The 13,600-nt window shown below is 51.3% G+C and overlaps 1 protein-coding gene across 4 annotated transcripts in view; it reads left to right on the forward strand.

Annotated features, from left to right (window-relative positions):
• Ascc2 (activating signal cointegrator 1 complex subunit 2) overlaps positions 1 to 13,600 on the forward strand; it is a 44,338-nt gene that overhangs the window by 27,112 nt on the left and 3,626 nt on the right. For all 4 annotated transcript variants that reach the window (XM_039092296.2, NM_001109091.1, XM_039092295.2 and 1 more), the window contains 10 exons: positions 597 to 704; positions 1,024 to 1,092; positions 1,305 to 1,379; positions 2,684 to 2,870; positions 4,182 to 4,396; positions 5,331 to 5,450; positions 11,110 to 11,203; positions 11,289 to 11,410; positions 11,881 to 11,980; positions 13,164 to 13,243. In XM_039092296.2, the coding sequence (XP_038948224.1) occupies positions 597 to 704; positions 1,024 to 1,092; positions 1,305 to 1,379; positions 2,684 to 2,870; positions 4,182 to 4,396; positions 5,331 to 5,450; positions 11,110 to 11,203; positions 11,289 to 11,410; positions 11,881 to 11,980; positions 13,164 to 13,243 (1,170 nt within the window). The remainder of the gene's footprint in view (positions 1 to 596; positions 705 to 1,023; positions 1,093 to 1,304; positions 1,380 to 2,683; positions 2,871 to 4,181; positions 4,397 to 5,330; positions 5,451 to 11,109; positions 11,204 to 11,288; positions 11,411 to 11,880; positions 11,981 to 13,163; positions 13,244 to 13,600) is intronic.

The raw sequence follows: 13,600 nt of genomic DNA on the forward strand, positions 1-13,600 counted from the left end.
GCGTTTTTGTCACAATCTCTGGGAGTTCATATGTGCAGCTGCCCTGTTGTGTCCTTGTAATCCCCCACAGCCTCTGGCTCTCGCAGTATGTCACCCCCTTCTTCTGCAGTGTCCCCTGACTCTTGGAAGAGGGTTTGCCATAGATGTACCAGTTACAGCCTAATATGTCAGTCTCTGCCCACCGACCAGTCGTCTGTGTTCATCACCATCTACCACACAAGTAGGGACTTAAATATTAATGATGCACTGTCTTGCCATAAACCATCCTGTGAGAATTTTCTGAGAGTCCTTCTTGGCTCCCAAGTCCATTAATTCAGTGGCCACCAACCCCCACCCCAAATCCTAGCAGATAATGGCTGGTCCCTAAATGCAAGCTCAGCTGTTCCTGGTAACTGACCGAGCTGTTCCTGACCCTCCGTTTAACTGAGACGTGATCTAGCCCAGCTGGCTACTCCATACTGCAGGCTTCTGTCAGCTGCTCCCATCAGTGCCCTTTAGGACTACCTCACCGCTGAGGAAGCACCTGTAACTGCTGGGGAGAAGTTCCCATGATACCTTTCATCTCTTAGTCTACTTCTCCTATCTGTCCATCAAAGGCTCCTGGGTGACATGTGGCAGAGGCTCTCCCATTCCAAGAAGAAGCTAATGGAGGTGTTTCACACCATCCTGAACCAGATCTGCCTCCTTCCCATTCTAGAGAGCAGGTAAGCTCCAAGGAGCCTCTACATATAGTGGGCCTTCTCACCTTTTTTTTTTTTTTTTCTTTTCTTCGGAGCTGGGGACCGAACCCAGGGCCTTGTACTTCCTAGGCAAGCGCTCTACCACTGAGCTAAATCCCCAACCCCTATAGTGGGCCTTCGCATCACTCCTCGCTCCTTCCTTACTCTCTGCCAAACGTAATGGGAAACCCAGAAATGTTTTTCTCCAACTAGCAAGAGACTGCAGAGGGTAGGGTGAGCATCCACGGAACTCGAAGCTCACGTTAAATTGCATGAACTCATCATCCCTCATGTCCTCTTCTAGCTGTGACAACATTCAAGGCTTCATTGAAGAATTCCTTCAAATCTTTAGCTCTTTGCTGCAGGAGAAGAGGTGAGTGGGCTGAGCTGGGACCAGCTCTGGGACAGCCCTATGTCTTTCCCTCCTGTCCCATGAGGTCTTGCTCACTGGAGCCACTAATATATACTTACCGTGACACAGAGGCTCTGGAGCCTGTAGTTGGGTAGCAGTATGGGGTGACCTGCCAGAGGACATTGTCCTGACAGTCCCATCCCTGGCCCTCCTTTCTGTGCTCTGCTCTACAGATTCCTCCGAGACTATGACTCATTCTTCCCTGTAGCTGAAGACATCAGCTTGCTGCAGCAGGCTTCATCAGCATTGTATCCTACTGTAGCCTACTGGGCCAAGGCCTGACTAGGTCAGACATGACATGCTGGGACCCAGAGGGGTAGAAGGTAACCCTCAAATAGTCACATCAAGAAATCTAACAAGGGGGGTTGGGGATTTAACTCAGTGGTAGCAAGCGCAAGGCCCTGGGTTCGGTCCCCAGCTCCGAAAAAAAGAAAAAAGAAAAAAATCTAACAAGGCCCCAATTCCTCTTCCTGGAAGTGGCACTTGCTCTGATAGAGGAACAAGGGGAAGCCTCCTCTCCAAGTGTGTTCTGAGGGTCTGGGCCCATGTGATCATGTCATACTCTAGAAACCTTGAGCCCCATTGAGGGAGATGAGGACAGGTAAATAGGCAGTTAGGAAATGTCACACGGGAAGACGCTGGACTGCAGATCACATAGCAGAGCTCAGGGTGGGATCAGAGGGAAACAGCTGGCCAAGCTCAGGTTGAGGACAGGGGCATTCCCAGGAGTTGGAGGACAAAGAGAACTGCCTCTTTGAAGAGTCCTTCAGTGTCATGTGTGACTGGGGGGGGGGGGGCAGTGGGAGGGGAGTGTCGGGTGAGGATGTGGCAAGTGATCTGGGTGTGACCAACATTCCGGGCCCTTGTGTGACACATATGAAGAAGTTTGGGCTACAAGCTACAGGTGCTGGGGAGCATGGGAGGCTGAGAGGCACAGTGGCATAGCAACGTAGCTGATTACACTTGGAAAAGGCTCCATTTGGCTCTGGGAGGACAGTGACTATCGTGGGACCACCAGAGGCTGAGATGGCTACTACAGGCCTCCCTGCATGGATCTTGTGGGCTTAGAATAAAAGCAGAGAGAAAGGGGGTCACCTAGGATTTCTGGCCCAGTGTCCAGAGTGGCAGAGAGAAAGGAGGCTAGGGAGGAGCTGGCCTTTGGGCAATTTCTGTTGCTGGGTCAGGTTCAGTCCTGCCTCAGGGACCCCCTGTAGGCCCTCAGCCCTTTAAAAATAGCCTCAAAGTGGAAGACAGGCAGTCCAGTGACAGTACTCTTGACTATCAGAGGAAAAGAGTAGCTGTTATATCATCTAAAAGTCCAGGACACCAATGGTAATCCCTAGCCCCCTCTGCCCAGAGCTGCTCTGCTGGGCAGCAGGTGCTAGGGTTCGAGACCTGCATGGCAGTATTTTGGCTGTTGTACTGGGCAGACCAGAAGACGCTTGGGAAAAACCAGTGATCAGACCCTGGACAGGGAACGAGAAGTCATACTACCCCAGAGCTGTGAAAGCGGGTCCTGAGCACAAGAACCCTTAACACTACTACCTCTTAGGGATGAAACCCGGACTACCTACATCCTACAGGCTGTGGAAGGTGCATGGGAAGGGGTGGACAGACAGAAAATCAAGGACATTAAAGACCCATCAAGAGCCAAGGATTCTAATAACGGAGTCACAATGACAGCAGAGCCAGTCAGTGAAATGCCATCACAGCTGGAGAATTCGGAAGACGATGAGGAGGTATGTATCTGGGGGAGCCTGATCCTTTAGACCTCCTAGCCACCTCTTGATAGGCGCGTAGCCAGGCTCCCTTACCTGCTCTGCCTTTAGGGAAGAGAGTCCTTCGGGATTGGCAGCTTTCAGGGCTGGGGCTGTTTGTTCTACCTCTGTAAAATGAAGAGGGAGAGGGAAGCTTTTGCTTGTGCTGCTCTAGCTCCACCCTGGGTAAGGCAGAGCTCCTTCGGTGGCGGGGGCTGAGGGATGCTTGGCCCACCTCCTAGGAGTCACAGGGCTCCACTGAACATGGTGGGAAGCCTTGGATCTGCTGCTGCCTCTCCAGCCTTTTCAAGGTCAGCCACGCCTGTATGGAAGGGCGTCTCCCTGTGTGGTACAGGCTTGGGGACCACAGTCTCAGGGCAGGCTGCTCGGTGCTAAACCCATCTGCTTGCCAATTGCATGTCGCATATCTCTTGTGGTACAACTCTTTGTACAGAGTTGATCTTCTGGACGTACAGATAGTGCCTGCTTCCGTAGGTTATTGGGATTCCTGGGGATGCTAGCTATAGGGAACACTTGTGAGCTGGTCCTTAGTACCTCCGTTAGCAGACGCTAGTTCCCATTAGACCCCTTTCTTCCCTGTTTGGGGCCTCAGTATAGGTCTTTATCATCATCCTGATCACCGTGACTTTCCTAGTGCTGGGTTGAGCCCAGGGTCTTGCTAATGCTGTGCTTGCTAATGCTTCTACCACTAGGTCTATCTCCAGCCCTTTATTGTTTTTACTTTCCAGTCTCCTTAAAAAGCATTATAAAATGAAGGCACCTTGGGTGGTATCTGAGATGACGTGTCCTTCCTGAGAAGAATGTTCCCTAAGGGAGTGTCCCACACAGCCTCACTGGTAGCTGCTGTTGTCCTTCTAGACAGTCATCTTGGCAGAGCTGGGCTAGACCTTGACACTAACACATGATTATCTACGGAGGCCCTTTCTGCATGCCAGGCACTCTTCCCTGTGGGTAATGTGCATCTCTTCACTGAACCGTTAAAATAACCTATGAGTTAGTGACACTTTGTCCATTCCATAAGGAGGAAGCAGTTCAGAGAGAGAATGTGCAGTGCCCCAAAACAGATTAACAGAGGTAACTCAGCTAGGAAAGCATAGAGCCCTTCCTCCACAGATGAGAAGAACAGGGGCTCGATTTCAGTCACTTGGCAAAAGTCCGACAACTAGGGAGAGGCAAGGCCAGGGCCCGTGCTGCCAAATTCAACGCTGTTTGGAGACTCTTACCCTATTCCCGCCCAGCTCAGTCCTGTATCACTCTGGCTCTCTGTTGCAGTGCATGGGTGCAGCAGCTGCCGTGGGCCCCGCCGTGAGCGGTGTGGAACTGGACTCACTCATCTCCCAAGTGAAGGACCTGCTGCCAGACCTCGGGGAGGGCTTTATTCTGGCCTGCCTGGAGCACTACAGCTATGATTCAGAGCGGGTTATCAACAACATCCTGGAGGATCGGCTGGCCCCTGAGCTCAGTCAGCTGGACCGAAGCCTAGAAAGGTGGGAGAGACAAATGGGAAGAAGTCCTCAAGGCAGAGGTCCCCTGCCTCTTGCTCCTGCCTAGTCTGGGGCTGTTTGCATCTTTTTCACAGCAGTTTCCAACAGTGTGAACCAGTGCCTTCTTTAAAGAAAGCAAACCTGGGGCCCTCAAGGTTCTCAGCACACAGCTGGCTGTCCCTGCCAGATCCTATAGGAGGATGTACTACCCTAGCAGTGTGGCAGAGGACAGTGACACACCCCAGCTCTAGACCTGCGCCATCCTTAGCACATTCCCAGATTCTGAATTAGAACAGCCAAGCCACTCACTTTCTCAGCAATGAACCTCTTGGTTTGAGTCCACTGCTATCCCAAAAGCTTCAGGAGACAGCAAGAACAAGGACGCAGGTAGATGTTTCTAATGATGTTTGCCAAATGAATGAAGTTGCTTTGTGCCTTTGGACATATTCCTCCAATGGAACACAATGTATGTGTTCCATTTTACAAATGACAGTGCTGAGACAGAAGGAGACAGATTAGGAGCTGAGGGTATAGCTCAGTGGTAGAGTACAGGCTTAGTTTATGTGAGGTTGTACATTGCATCCCTGGTACCAAAAGCAAGTGCCACTACCCCCAAAATTAAGAGGCTGAATGACCTATAACTCCTGTCTCATAGGACTATCGTGGGCAGTCAGTGAGGAAGAGGGCTTTTGTGAAATGGAAACTGGTATACATGGTCTGCAGGGTATTGAGGGCGAGGTGTGGCTGCAGGTCCTCGACAGGGGCCAGGTTAAGGAGAACCTAATTAAAGGCTCCCCGTTAAAGGACTTAACTCCTGTCCTAGGTGCAGCTTTTAACATGGAGTGAACAGTATGATAGGAAGGCACAGTGGGCAGGGGACACAGGCAGATCTTAGCCAGCAGGGCTTTTCAGTTGATTTCTGTGCTGTGGTCCCCAGACAAGTAAAGCCGGACCCCACACCCCTGTTGTCATCGCGTCACAACGTCTTCCAGAACGATGAGTTCGATGTGTTCAGCAGGGACTCAGTAGACCTGAGCCGAGTGCACAAGGGCAGGAGGTAAGTGTGGCGGTTTATGGGCTCTGCGTTCCAGTTCTGGAGGTGTGGGGGAGAAAGCAAGCCCTTCTCGATGGAACTACCTGTGGGTCTTTCACTAGGAGAATACCACCACTCTTCCTCCTAATGTTTTTAAAATTTATTTGTATGAATGCTTTCCCTACATGGATGTGCCCATAGATGCACCCAGAAAAGTGCCTAGGACTGGAACTACAGGCAGTTGTGAGCTGCCATGTGGGTGCTGGGAACCGAACCTGGGTCCTCTGCAAGAGCAGCAAGCTCTTAACTGCCGAGCCAGCTCTTCAGCACCTCAGGTCCCTTTGAACGTGGCCCCTTGCACTGCCAGCCTACAAGAGCAGGTACTTTAACAACGTTCTCCAGGTGCAGCTGTGTGCGGGGCGACTGTTAGACACCTCCTTGTAATGGTAAAGGCCAGAGCCAAATCTGTCCCTTGTCCCTCTTATTCTTTGATATGTGGACTGTTAGCTCTGTGGGTGTAGAGCTCGACAGTGCTTCCTAGAACCCACTTTTTGATCTAAGTGTCTCCAGGCTGTGACAAAACAAGAAAAGTCATAAGTTTTTTCTAAAGTTGAACAAAATCTGTTTTAAGGCTTTCTTTTACTTGTAGCTTGGCTTCTTCCTGCTTTCTCAGCATTGCAAAGTCCATTCATGACCTATTCATTAATTCACCAAATATTTGCCCGGTGCTTATGGCCCTGGATTAATTTAGAACTGTAGCCGTATGTAGTAGGGAGTACAGACACTGCCTACGTCCATGTGAAATTTGTATTGTTCAGCTCATCAAACAAGCATTGTAGTGGGCAGCCTCCTGGGCTCCTGCTAGAGGTGTCAGCTCAGAAAGGAAGGCTCCTCTGAGGAAATGACAGAGCTGAAGGATGTGTCGCAGTGGCTCTGCACACCAGGAGGGAAACTTCCCGGAACAGTGGCTTCAGGGCCAGTGTGAGCATGCTAAAGGTGCCGTGAGCTCTTGAGTGTGACATTTGATAAAGGTTGCCCAAGCTGGGCTTGGTCACTCTTGCCTCTGATTCAGACACTGAGGAGAGGGCTTCATGGCTTCCTAGTGAGTTCCATCTCAATCTAAGTGAGACCCTGTCTCAAAAATGAAGGAATAAAGTACTGGGCTTTGGAACTGTTTTTCCTGGGAAGAAACTGAAATCAATGGTGACGGCAGAAAGAATGTCTACCAGGTAAAGAATGGGGGCAGGAAGAGTTAATCATTCTGCTTCAAAGTTCCCTAGCCACATTGACTCTTAGAACCCAGAAATTCGGGGGTTCTGCTCAAGTGCAGCCTGTGCTGTCCCCAACATAGTGTTAGAGGCAGCAGAGTGCAAGAAGGGAAGCGGGCAGTCAGTCTTGTGCCCTGGGGCTGTGTGCTGCCTGAAGAAGCTGTGCCTAAGGCCCAGGGGCACTCTGAAGCCATCTGGCTGGCTAGACAGGAAGCCTGGCACATTGCTCAGTGACTCAGATTGTGGCTTCCCTGGATCCTTCCCCTCCTCCAGCAGCTCCCTCCTGGTAGCTGGTGTGGAAGGGTCAAATGGTCTCCAAGACCAGCAGAAAGCACAGGGAGCCTAACTGGCCGGGTCCTCCACATTACTTAGCATCTCTAGACGTAGGTTTTCCCTTTGATGTTCATCTGTAGATTCGCCTGAGTCACTCCTCATCCCCACCCACCCAGTCGTAGGTCACCTGTGAGCATTTGCCAGTGGGTTGCTCTCAGCCCTCAGGGTCATCAGAAGGGCTGAAGCAGCCAGGGGTCCTGAAGGTTATGTCCTAATTCTGTAGCACTCTGGCTGCCAGCAGAGACTGGATGATGGGTGTTTACCAGTCCCACTCTGCTGGGCAGCCCAGGGGCAAGGATTGTAAAGAGGCAAAACCTTCGTTCATGTGTTCAGTATTTATCCACTTAGCAAATATTTATTAAGTGCTTTACTAGCACGAGATCCTGTGTGAGGCACCAGGAAAACAAGGTGAGCAGGGTACCCTGGCTTTGCCAACAAAGGGCAGAGACCATGGGAAAGACAGATCATCAAACAAGCAGGTGCACTTGGAGTTCAACCTGTCCAGGTCAGGGCGAGGTAGAAGGGCGAGGGCCCTGCGTTCAGGTGGCAGGGGGAGAACTAATCGGCACACAACACCTCACACCTGTGTACACACATATGCAGTGACTCTGTTGAATGTGCTTGACAGCGTGGGTAACAAGTGGGGTCTGCACTGTTCTTACAGCTAAGGAGGGGCAGAGGTGAGGCTTGCTTACCCTGTGGTTTTTATTTGGTAACAAGCACAAGGTGGATCTTTTCTGTCTCCTGGGACTCTGGCTTAGGGGTTCTTAGGGGAATATGGGGGAGATTCAGCTATTTGGACTCTGGCTACTAGAAACCATAATGCCAAGAGGGAGTCCAGACCTGCATTCTTGTTTATCTGTATTTGTTTTTAGTGACGCTTGTCAAATCCAGGGCCTTGCACATGCCTGGCGAGTGCTTTACTGATGGCACACGCTCCAGCCCTTATCTCTCTTTTAGAGAACAGCAAAACTTGCCCAGAAGCTTCCACACTTTGCTCATGCGTCATCGCAGAGCTGGGCCAGCCTTTGGCGCTCTGATACGGAGTGTAAAAGTGGATGATCCAACCTGAGTCTCAGCAGCTGGGCCTGGCTCACAACCCCAGCACATGGGACACGTGGGCTTTAGGGCGTGAGGCCAGCCTGGGCTCATCGTGAGGTTTTGTTTCAAAATAAGCAAATAAAAATAATAATAACAACAACAACAATGATAATAAAAAGAAGATGGAGTTTGTTAGAAGAAGTCCAGACTAGAGGGTACTTGGATTGACTGTCAAGCACCTTGCCACCCGTATGTCACAGCTAGTGAAGGGAGCCGTGCATATACCATGTGCTTCTCTAATGCCTTAGAACTGCTCTGTAGAAACCTGGACGATAACGAGAGTCCCCCTCAACAAAGGTTCTATGGCAGACGGTCTGCCTCTTGGAGAGTCGGAGAGTACGCTAGTGTGCAGAACGGAAACACAGGAAACCGACTCAGTGTGCTGAGTGCAGCAAACGCAGGCCCTGTCTGTCTTGTGTGTCTTCTTTGTTTTTGTGCTTTTTTTTTTTCTGAGTTACAGATCGTGTAACTCAGGTACCTTTGAACTCACTCAGTAGCCAAAGCTGCCCTGACCTTGTCCCCTCCCTCCTGTGTCCCATGCACTGCGATGGTGGCATGTGAGGTTAGTGCGCCATTGCGCACAGCTCCTGCATCATCTCTCTTCATTCCCAGCCCACCCGAGATGAGTGCTGAAAGCAGGAGCTAAGGGGTTCAGTTTGGAGTCAGGGGTCGATGGTTTAAGACAAGGTCTCACTGTGTAGCCCTGGCTGGCCTGGAGCTCACTGTGTAGATCAGGCGGACCTGAAACTCAGAAATCCCCCTGACTCTGCTGCCTTAATGCTGGGCTCACCCTCCACCTAGCCCCATCTTGTGTTTTTTATTATAGATGGTTGTGAGCCACTATTAGAGTGGTGGGAATTGAACCCTGGCCTTCTACAAGAGCAACCAGTGCTCTCAACCATCCCCGGCCCCGCCAGTGCTAGCAGGTGTGCACCACCACAGCAAGCACAGAACTATGGTTTAATGGCCAGAGACTTGCTATGATCACACAGCTTAGTAAATGTAGAGTCAGGGGACCTGGCCCTTCCTTTAGAAGCTTACGACTCTGGACCAGCTCTCTGCCTTTCTGAGTGCTGTTGCTTCCTCACCTAGAAAAAGGTGGGGGGGAGGGGTGCTGTCTCTGTAGGCCATAAGGACCTGTTTGCACTGGGCTTTACAGAATAGGGGTGAGTAGATGAGGAGAGAAAAGGGCTGACGTGTTCCTGGGCTTACTGCCGCTTTGTAAGATTCCAAAGGCAGTCTCTGAAGCCCCTGCTGCCTGTTTCTAGAATCGGGTGAGGCCTGGCCACAGACCGGTCTTTCCTAGCTGCTTGTACTTCTTTTCTCTCCTTGGCTGCAGATCTAGTCAAGATCAAAGTGCAGTGCCCTAGACAGACTGCCTGGGTTCCTGGCTCTGCTGCCTGTTGTGTCCCACGGCCTAGGTCCGGTCCATAGAGGGTGACTTCTACATCAGGCTCTGCAAAGAGCTGTTTAACTAGAGACTACCCGACACACAAGAACTGCCTCACTGGAGTGAGAGAAATCAGACGCCTCGGGCGGCTGCCAGTTGATGGAGGACACTTGTGGTTCTTAGCCCTTGGCCCAACTGAGCCATGCACCAGCTTCCTGGATAAGCTTAGACCCCTTTCACTTTTTACCCCATCCCAACCTGGCAAAGAGAGCCAGTGCAGTGCCAAGGCCACTGTCACAGATCCACAGTCCCAATCCTGGAGTGGTGTGTTTGCTTGTTTGTAGTTGTTTTAAGACAAGGGCTCTTGTAACCAAAGCTGCCCTGTAGCTGTGGAGAACCTTGAACTCCTGACCCTCTTCCTTCATTCTAGGGTCATAGGCATGTGCCACCATGCCCAACTATGACTGTGTGTATTTGAGATAGGGATCTCTGTAGCCTAGGCTGCCTTTAATGCTTAGCAGTTCTCCTGCTAGGATTGTAGGCATGAGTCACTATTGCCAGCTAAGATTCCTGTTTACCTAAGGTTTTTTTCAGATCTAAATCAAATACAACATCCTTTCTGTCCCATTGTGGGGCTCCTGGTACAATAAATACTCTCTTGCCATGGAGTTTCCTCATTTCTGCCTCCAGACCCATGCTGGGCACCAGAGTCAGGGCTCACTTCAGTCTCTCTCAGACGTAGGCCCACCTCCATTCGGCGTATTTGTGCCTTTTACCCACAGCTCCACTATGAGAGCTGATACATATCTTACCCATTTCTGAATTTCTTCCCTTCAAGCCTCAGAATGCTACCTAGCACATAGTAGGCCCTTAATAAAGATTGCCATGGGGCAGCAAAACCCTACTGACCACACTGAGGCTACAGTCCCAACCTGTCCCAGGCTCCCAGACAGCCCTACAGACTCAGATGCCTGCTACCCACCCAGTTATTAGAAGGGCTATGCAGAATCTGCATGGCTGTGTGTGTCTTCTTGTTTTGTTGGACCCTCTCCTCTTGATACATTCCAGAAACCAGATTTCATTGCTAAGCAGAATTTCTTGCTTGGCATCTCTAATTGATTTTCCCCTGCAGGGCTAAAACCACATTCCACAGGCCCGTGTATGTGGCTGACAAGCCAAGTTTCTCTACAGGTTTGCAAAGCCATGGTCAAGAGATCCGAGACCCTGCTGACACTGATGTACAGTTCAGTGTGAGCCGGGTGTGTCCCTCCCCCTCCACTGCACCCATCTGTCCTCACTTATGGCGGTTGGACTACCAGACTTTCCTCCTCCCACGGTGCTCTCAGAAGCTGCACTGTAGAACAAGATTTAGAAGCTGCCATAGTGAAGGGGGTGAGAGGAAGAAGGCAGACCCCTCTTGCCTTGCCCAAGACAGCTTGGGTCTTTCCTGGGCCTAGTACAAAACTGCTGTAGCCTGAGCGTGACCCAAGGTATAACAAAGAGAACCCAGCCTCTCTCTGGGCCTTTTGCCTGCCACAGTCTTCCTGACCTGATGGTGTCCTCCCTCTCTCCCTGCTGTCCTTGGCTCCAGGAAGGAGGAGACCGTGAGGAGCCTGGTGAATGACAAGCAGGCTGTGGTGGCACAGTGGCAGCGCTACCAGAAGTACAGTGTGATAGTGGAGGAGGTAGGCTCCCAGCCTGGGCCTCTGCTGGGTGTGGGAAATCCAGCCGTCCACCCTGCTTCTCTGACCCACAAGTGTGCTATTGTAGGTCCCACTGCAGCCAGGAGAATACCAGGCTGATGACTATGAGGACGAGTATGATGACACATACGATGGCAACCAGGTGGGCGCCAATGATGCTGACTCTGATGACGAGCTCATCAGCCGCAGGTGAGCTGTAAGGCGGACTACCTGGGAAGGGCAAAGATGGCCAGGACCCGAGCCCAGTGGGCTGCCCAACCCCACCGCCACCCCCAGCTCCCGCTCCTTCAACTCAGCCCACAGTGAATCAGGAAACGTTTATTTGGTCTTGGCAAGTCATTTTGCAAGTTTTTTAGGAAGCACAGAACATTTTCCTCGGCAGAATCTTGTAGAGATTCCCCTTTTGCAGATCAAAGCAGGACTTCCTGATGAACGCAGACTGGAGATCCCTAGGGCTCAGGCTCAGCCCCCCTGTCCTCTCCACAGCAGGCTATGGGACCTCTCTTTGAAGAATCTGGGAACTAAAGAGACGCCTGCTCGAAAAGCCCTGTGGGGTCCCTAGCTTCCCAAGCAGGGCCTCCCCAGCCTTCTCCCTGAGGCAGGAGGCCACTCTCCAAGTAGACTCAGTCTTTGATCTTTCTCTCTTTTCCAACCCTCAGGCCCTTCACCATCCCTCAGGTGCTGAGAACCAAAATGCCTGTGGAAGGGCAGGAGGAGGAGTGTGATGAAGAGGATGAGGTTGAAGAGGAGGCCCCCAAGGTATGTCCTAGGCAGATGGCAGATAAAAGAAGGGCAGTCTGAAGGGCAAATTAGAAGCTCTGGGCCTCCCTTCTCTCTGCTTCTGACCCTGGAGCCCTAACACAACTGCTGGTTTGGGGAGGGTCCTTTTAAGTACAGACCATTTGGAGAGCTGCTGGCTTTGATCTCACCTCCACTGCCCAGGGGTCTCTCAGGGGACAAATTAGAGCCTGGGTCTGTGAGCAGCTGAGCTCATTAGGTGTTATACAGTCTAGGAAAAGGAAGGCAGCTATTGGCTGTGGGACCCAGATGGCAGTTCTTAAAAATCAGAAAAGACTTGGTTTAGAGGTCTGAGGCTCTGGAACCAGCTAGATCCTGTAGGTCTGAAAAATCAGTTTTAGCAGCTAAACTTTTTTGCTGCTGCAATCTTAACTTGAAACTCAACATAGAAAACAGATGAAGTGATCTTGCTCCAACTGAGGCAGTAGCCAAGCACTCTGCAGTCCTTAGCAGCCCAACAGGGAACAAACTGGGATGTTTACCTGGCTGTGTAGAGGGCCTGGCGGGAAGTGGCCTGAGTGTTGAGAAGAGCACGCCCTGCCACCGGGAGCCCTCTACTGCCACACCTCCTCTTTGGCCACCCTGGGCTTAATCCACAGTTAATATGACGCCACCATCTTTCCATGTCACTAATTCTAGTCCTTTACAAGTTTTTGTTGTTGTCTGTTTTTAAGATACATTCTCTGTCAGAGCCTGCTAGTTTCCTGAGGTCCCAGCTTTCCCCTGTACAGGCCCTCAACGTGGACTCTGGGCATAGAGAGCTCAAGAGCAGCTCTCTCACAGCCCCTGCTGTGGCACAGAGTGAGGCCTGACCTCCCAGAGTCTCGGGACAAGCATGCCTCCAAGGGCCTCACTTGGCTTCCTGGCCCTTTGTGTCCTTTCCCGTTAGCCTCTCAGCCAATACCATACTCCCATGTTGTACCCCCTGAGGGCCTTTCACCCCAACAGCCTACCCCACATCCCTCCAGCTCCTTCCTTAAAGGAAGCTTCAGATGGTGACCAGCTCCATCCCAAGTGCCCACCCTGCCTGCTGTTGCAGTCCATACTCTCTGTGGGCACATCAGGATCCCTTCCGGCATGGCCCCACACAGCCTAGGGGAAGGGAAGCTCATGACTGAAATGCTGTCTTCTCTTCCTTCCACAGCCAGACCATTTCATTCAGGATCCTGCAGTGCTGAGGGAAAAGGCTGAAGCTAGGCGCATAGCCTTCCTCGCCAGGAAAGGGTGAGCATTGGAGGGGCTAATTCACCTGGAGGAGACCCATCAGGAGAGCCATGCGGGAAACCATGGGCCATTTGGGGTAGTTCCTTAGCTACCATCTGTTCTAGGAAGTAACTATTAATACAGTATCATCCTCCCTGCTGTCCCGGAGACAATAAATAACTTAGCAAAGGTCACACAGCATTAAGTGGACCTAAAGATGAAGTATGTGCCTGTAGTCTCAGCCACGTGGGCTGAAACGAGAGAATCATTTGATACCAGGATTTCAAAACCAGTGTGGGTAATGTAGCACATGAATACAGCCCAGATCACAATGTGAGCTGTGATCCATCCCAGTATGCACATGGCAAAGGCAAGTGT

Source organism: Rattus norvegicus, chromosome 14, assembly GCF_036323735.1.
Source record: "Rattus norvegicus strain BN/NHsdMcwi chromosome 14, GRCr8, whole genome shotgun sequence".
Lineage (NCBI taxonomy): Eukaryota > Metazoa > Chordata > Mammalia > Rodentia > Muridae > Rattus > Rattus norvegicus.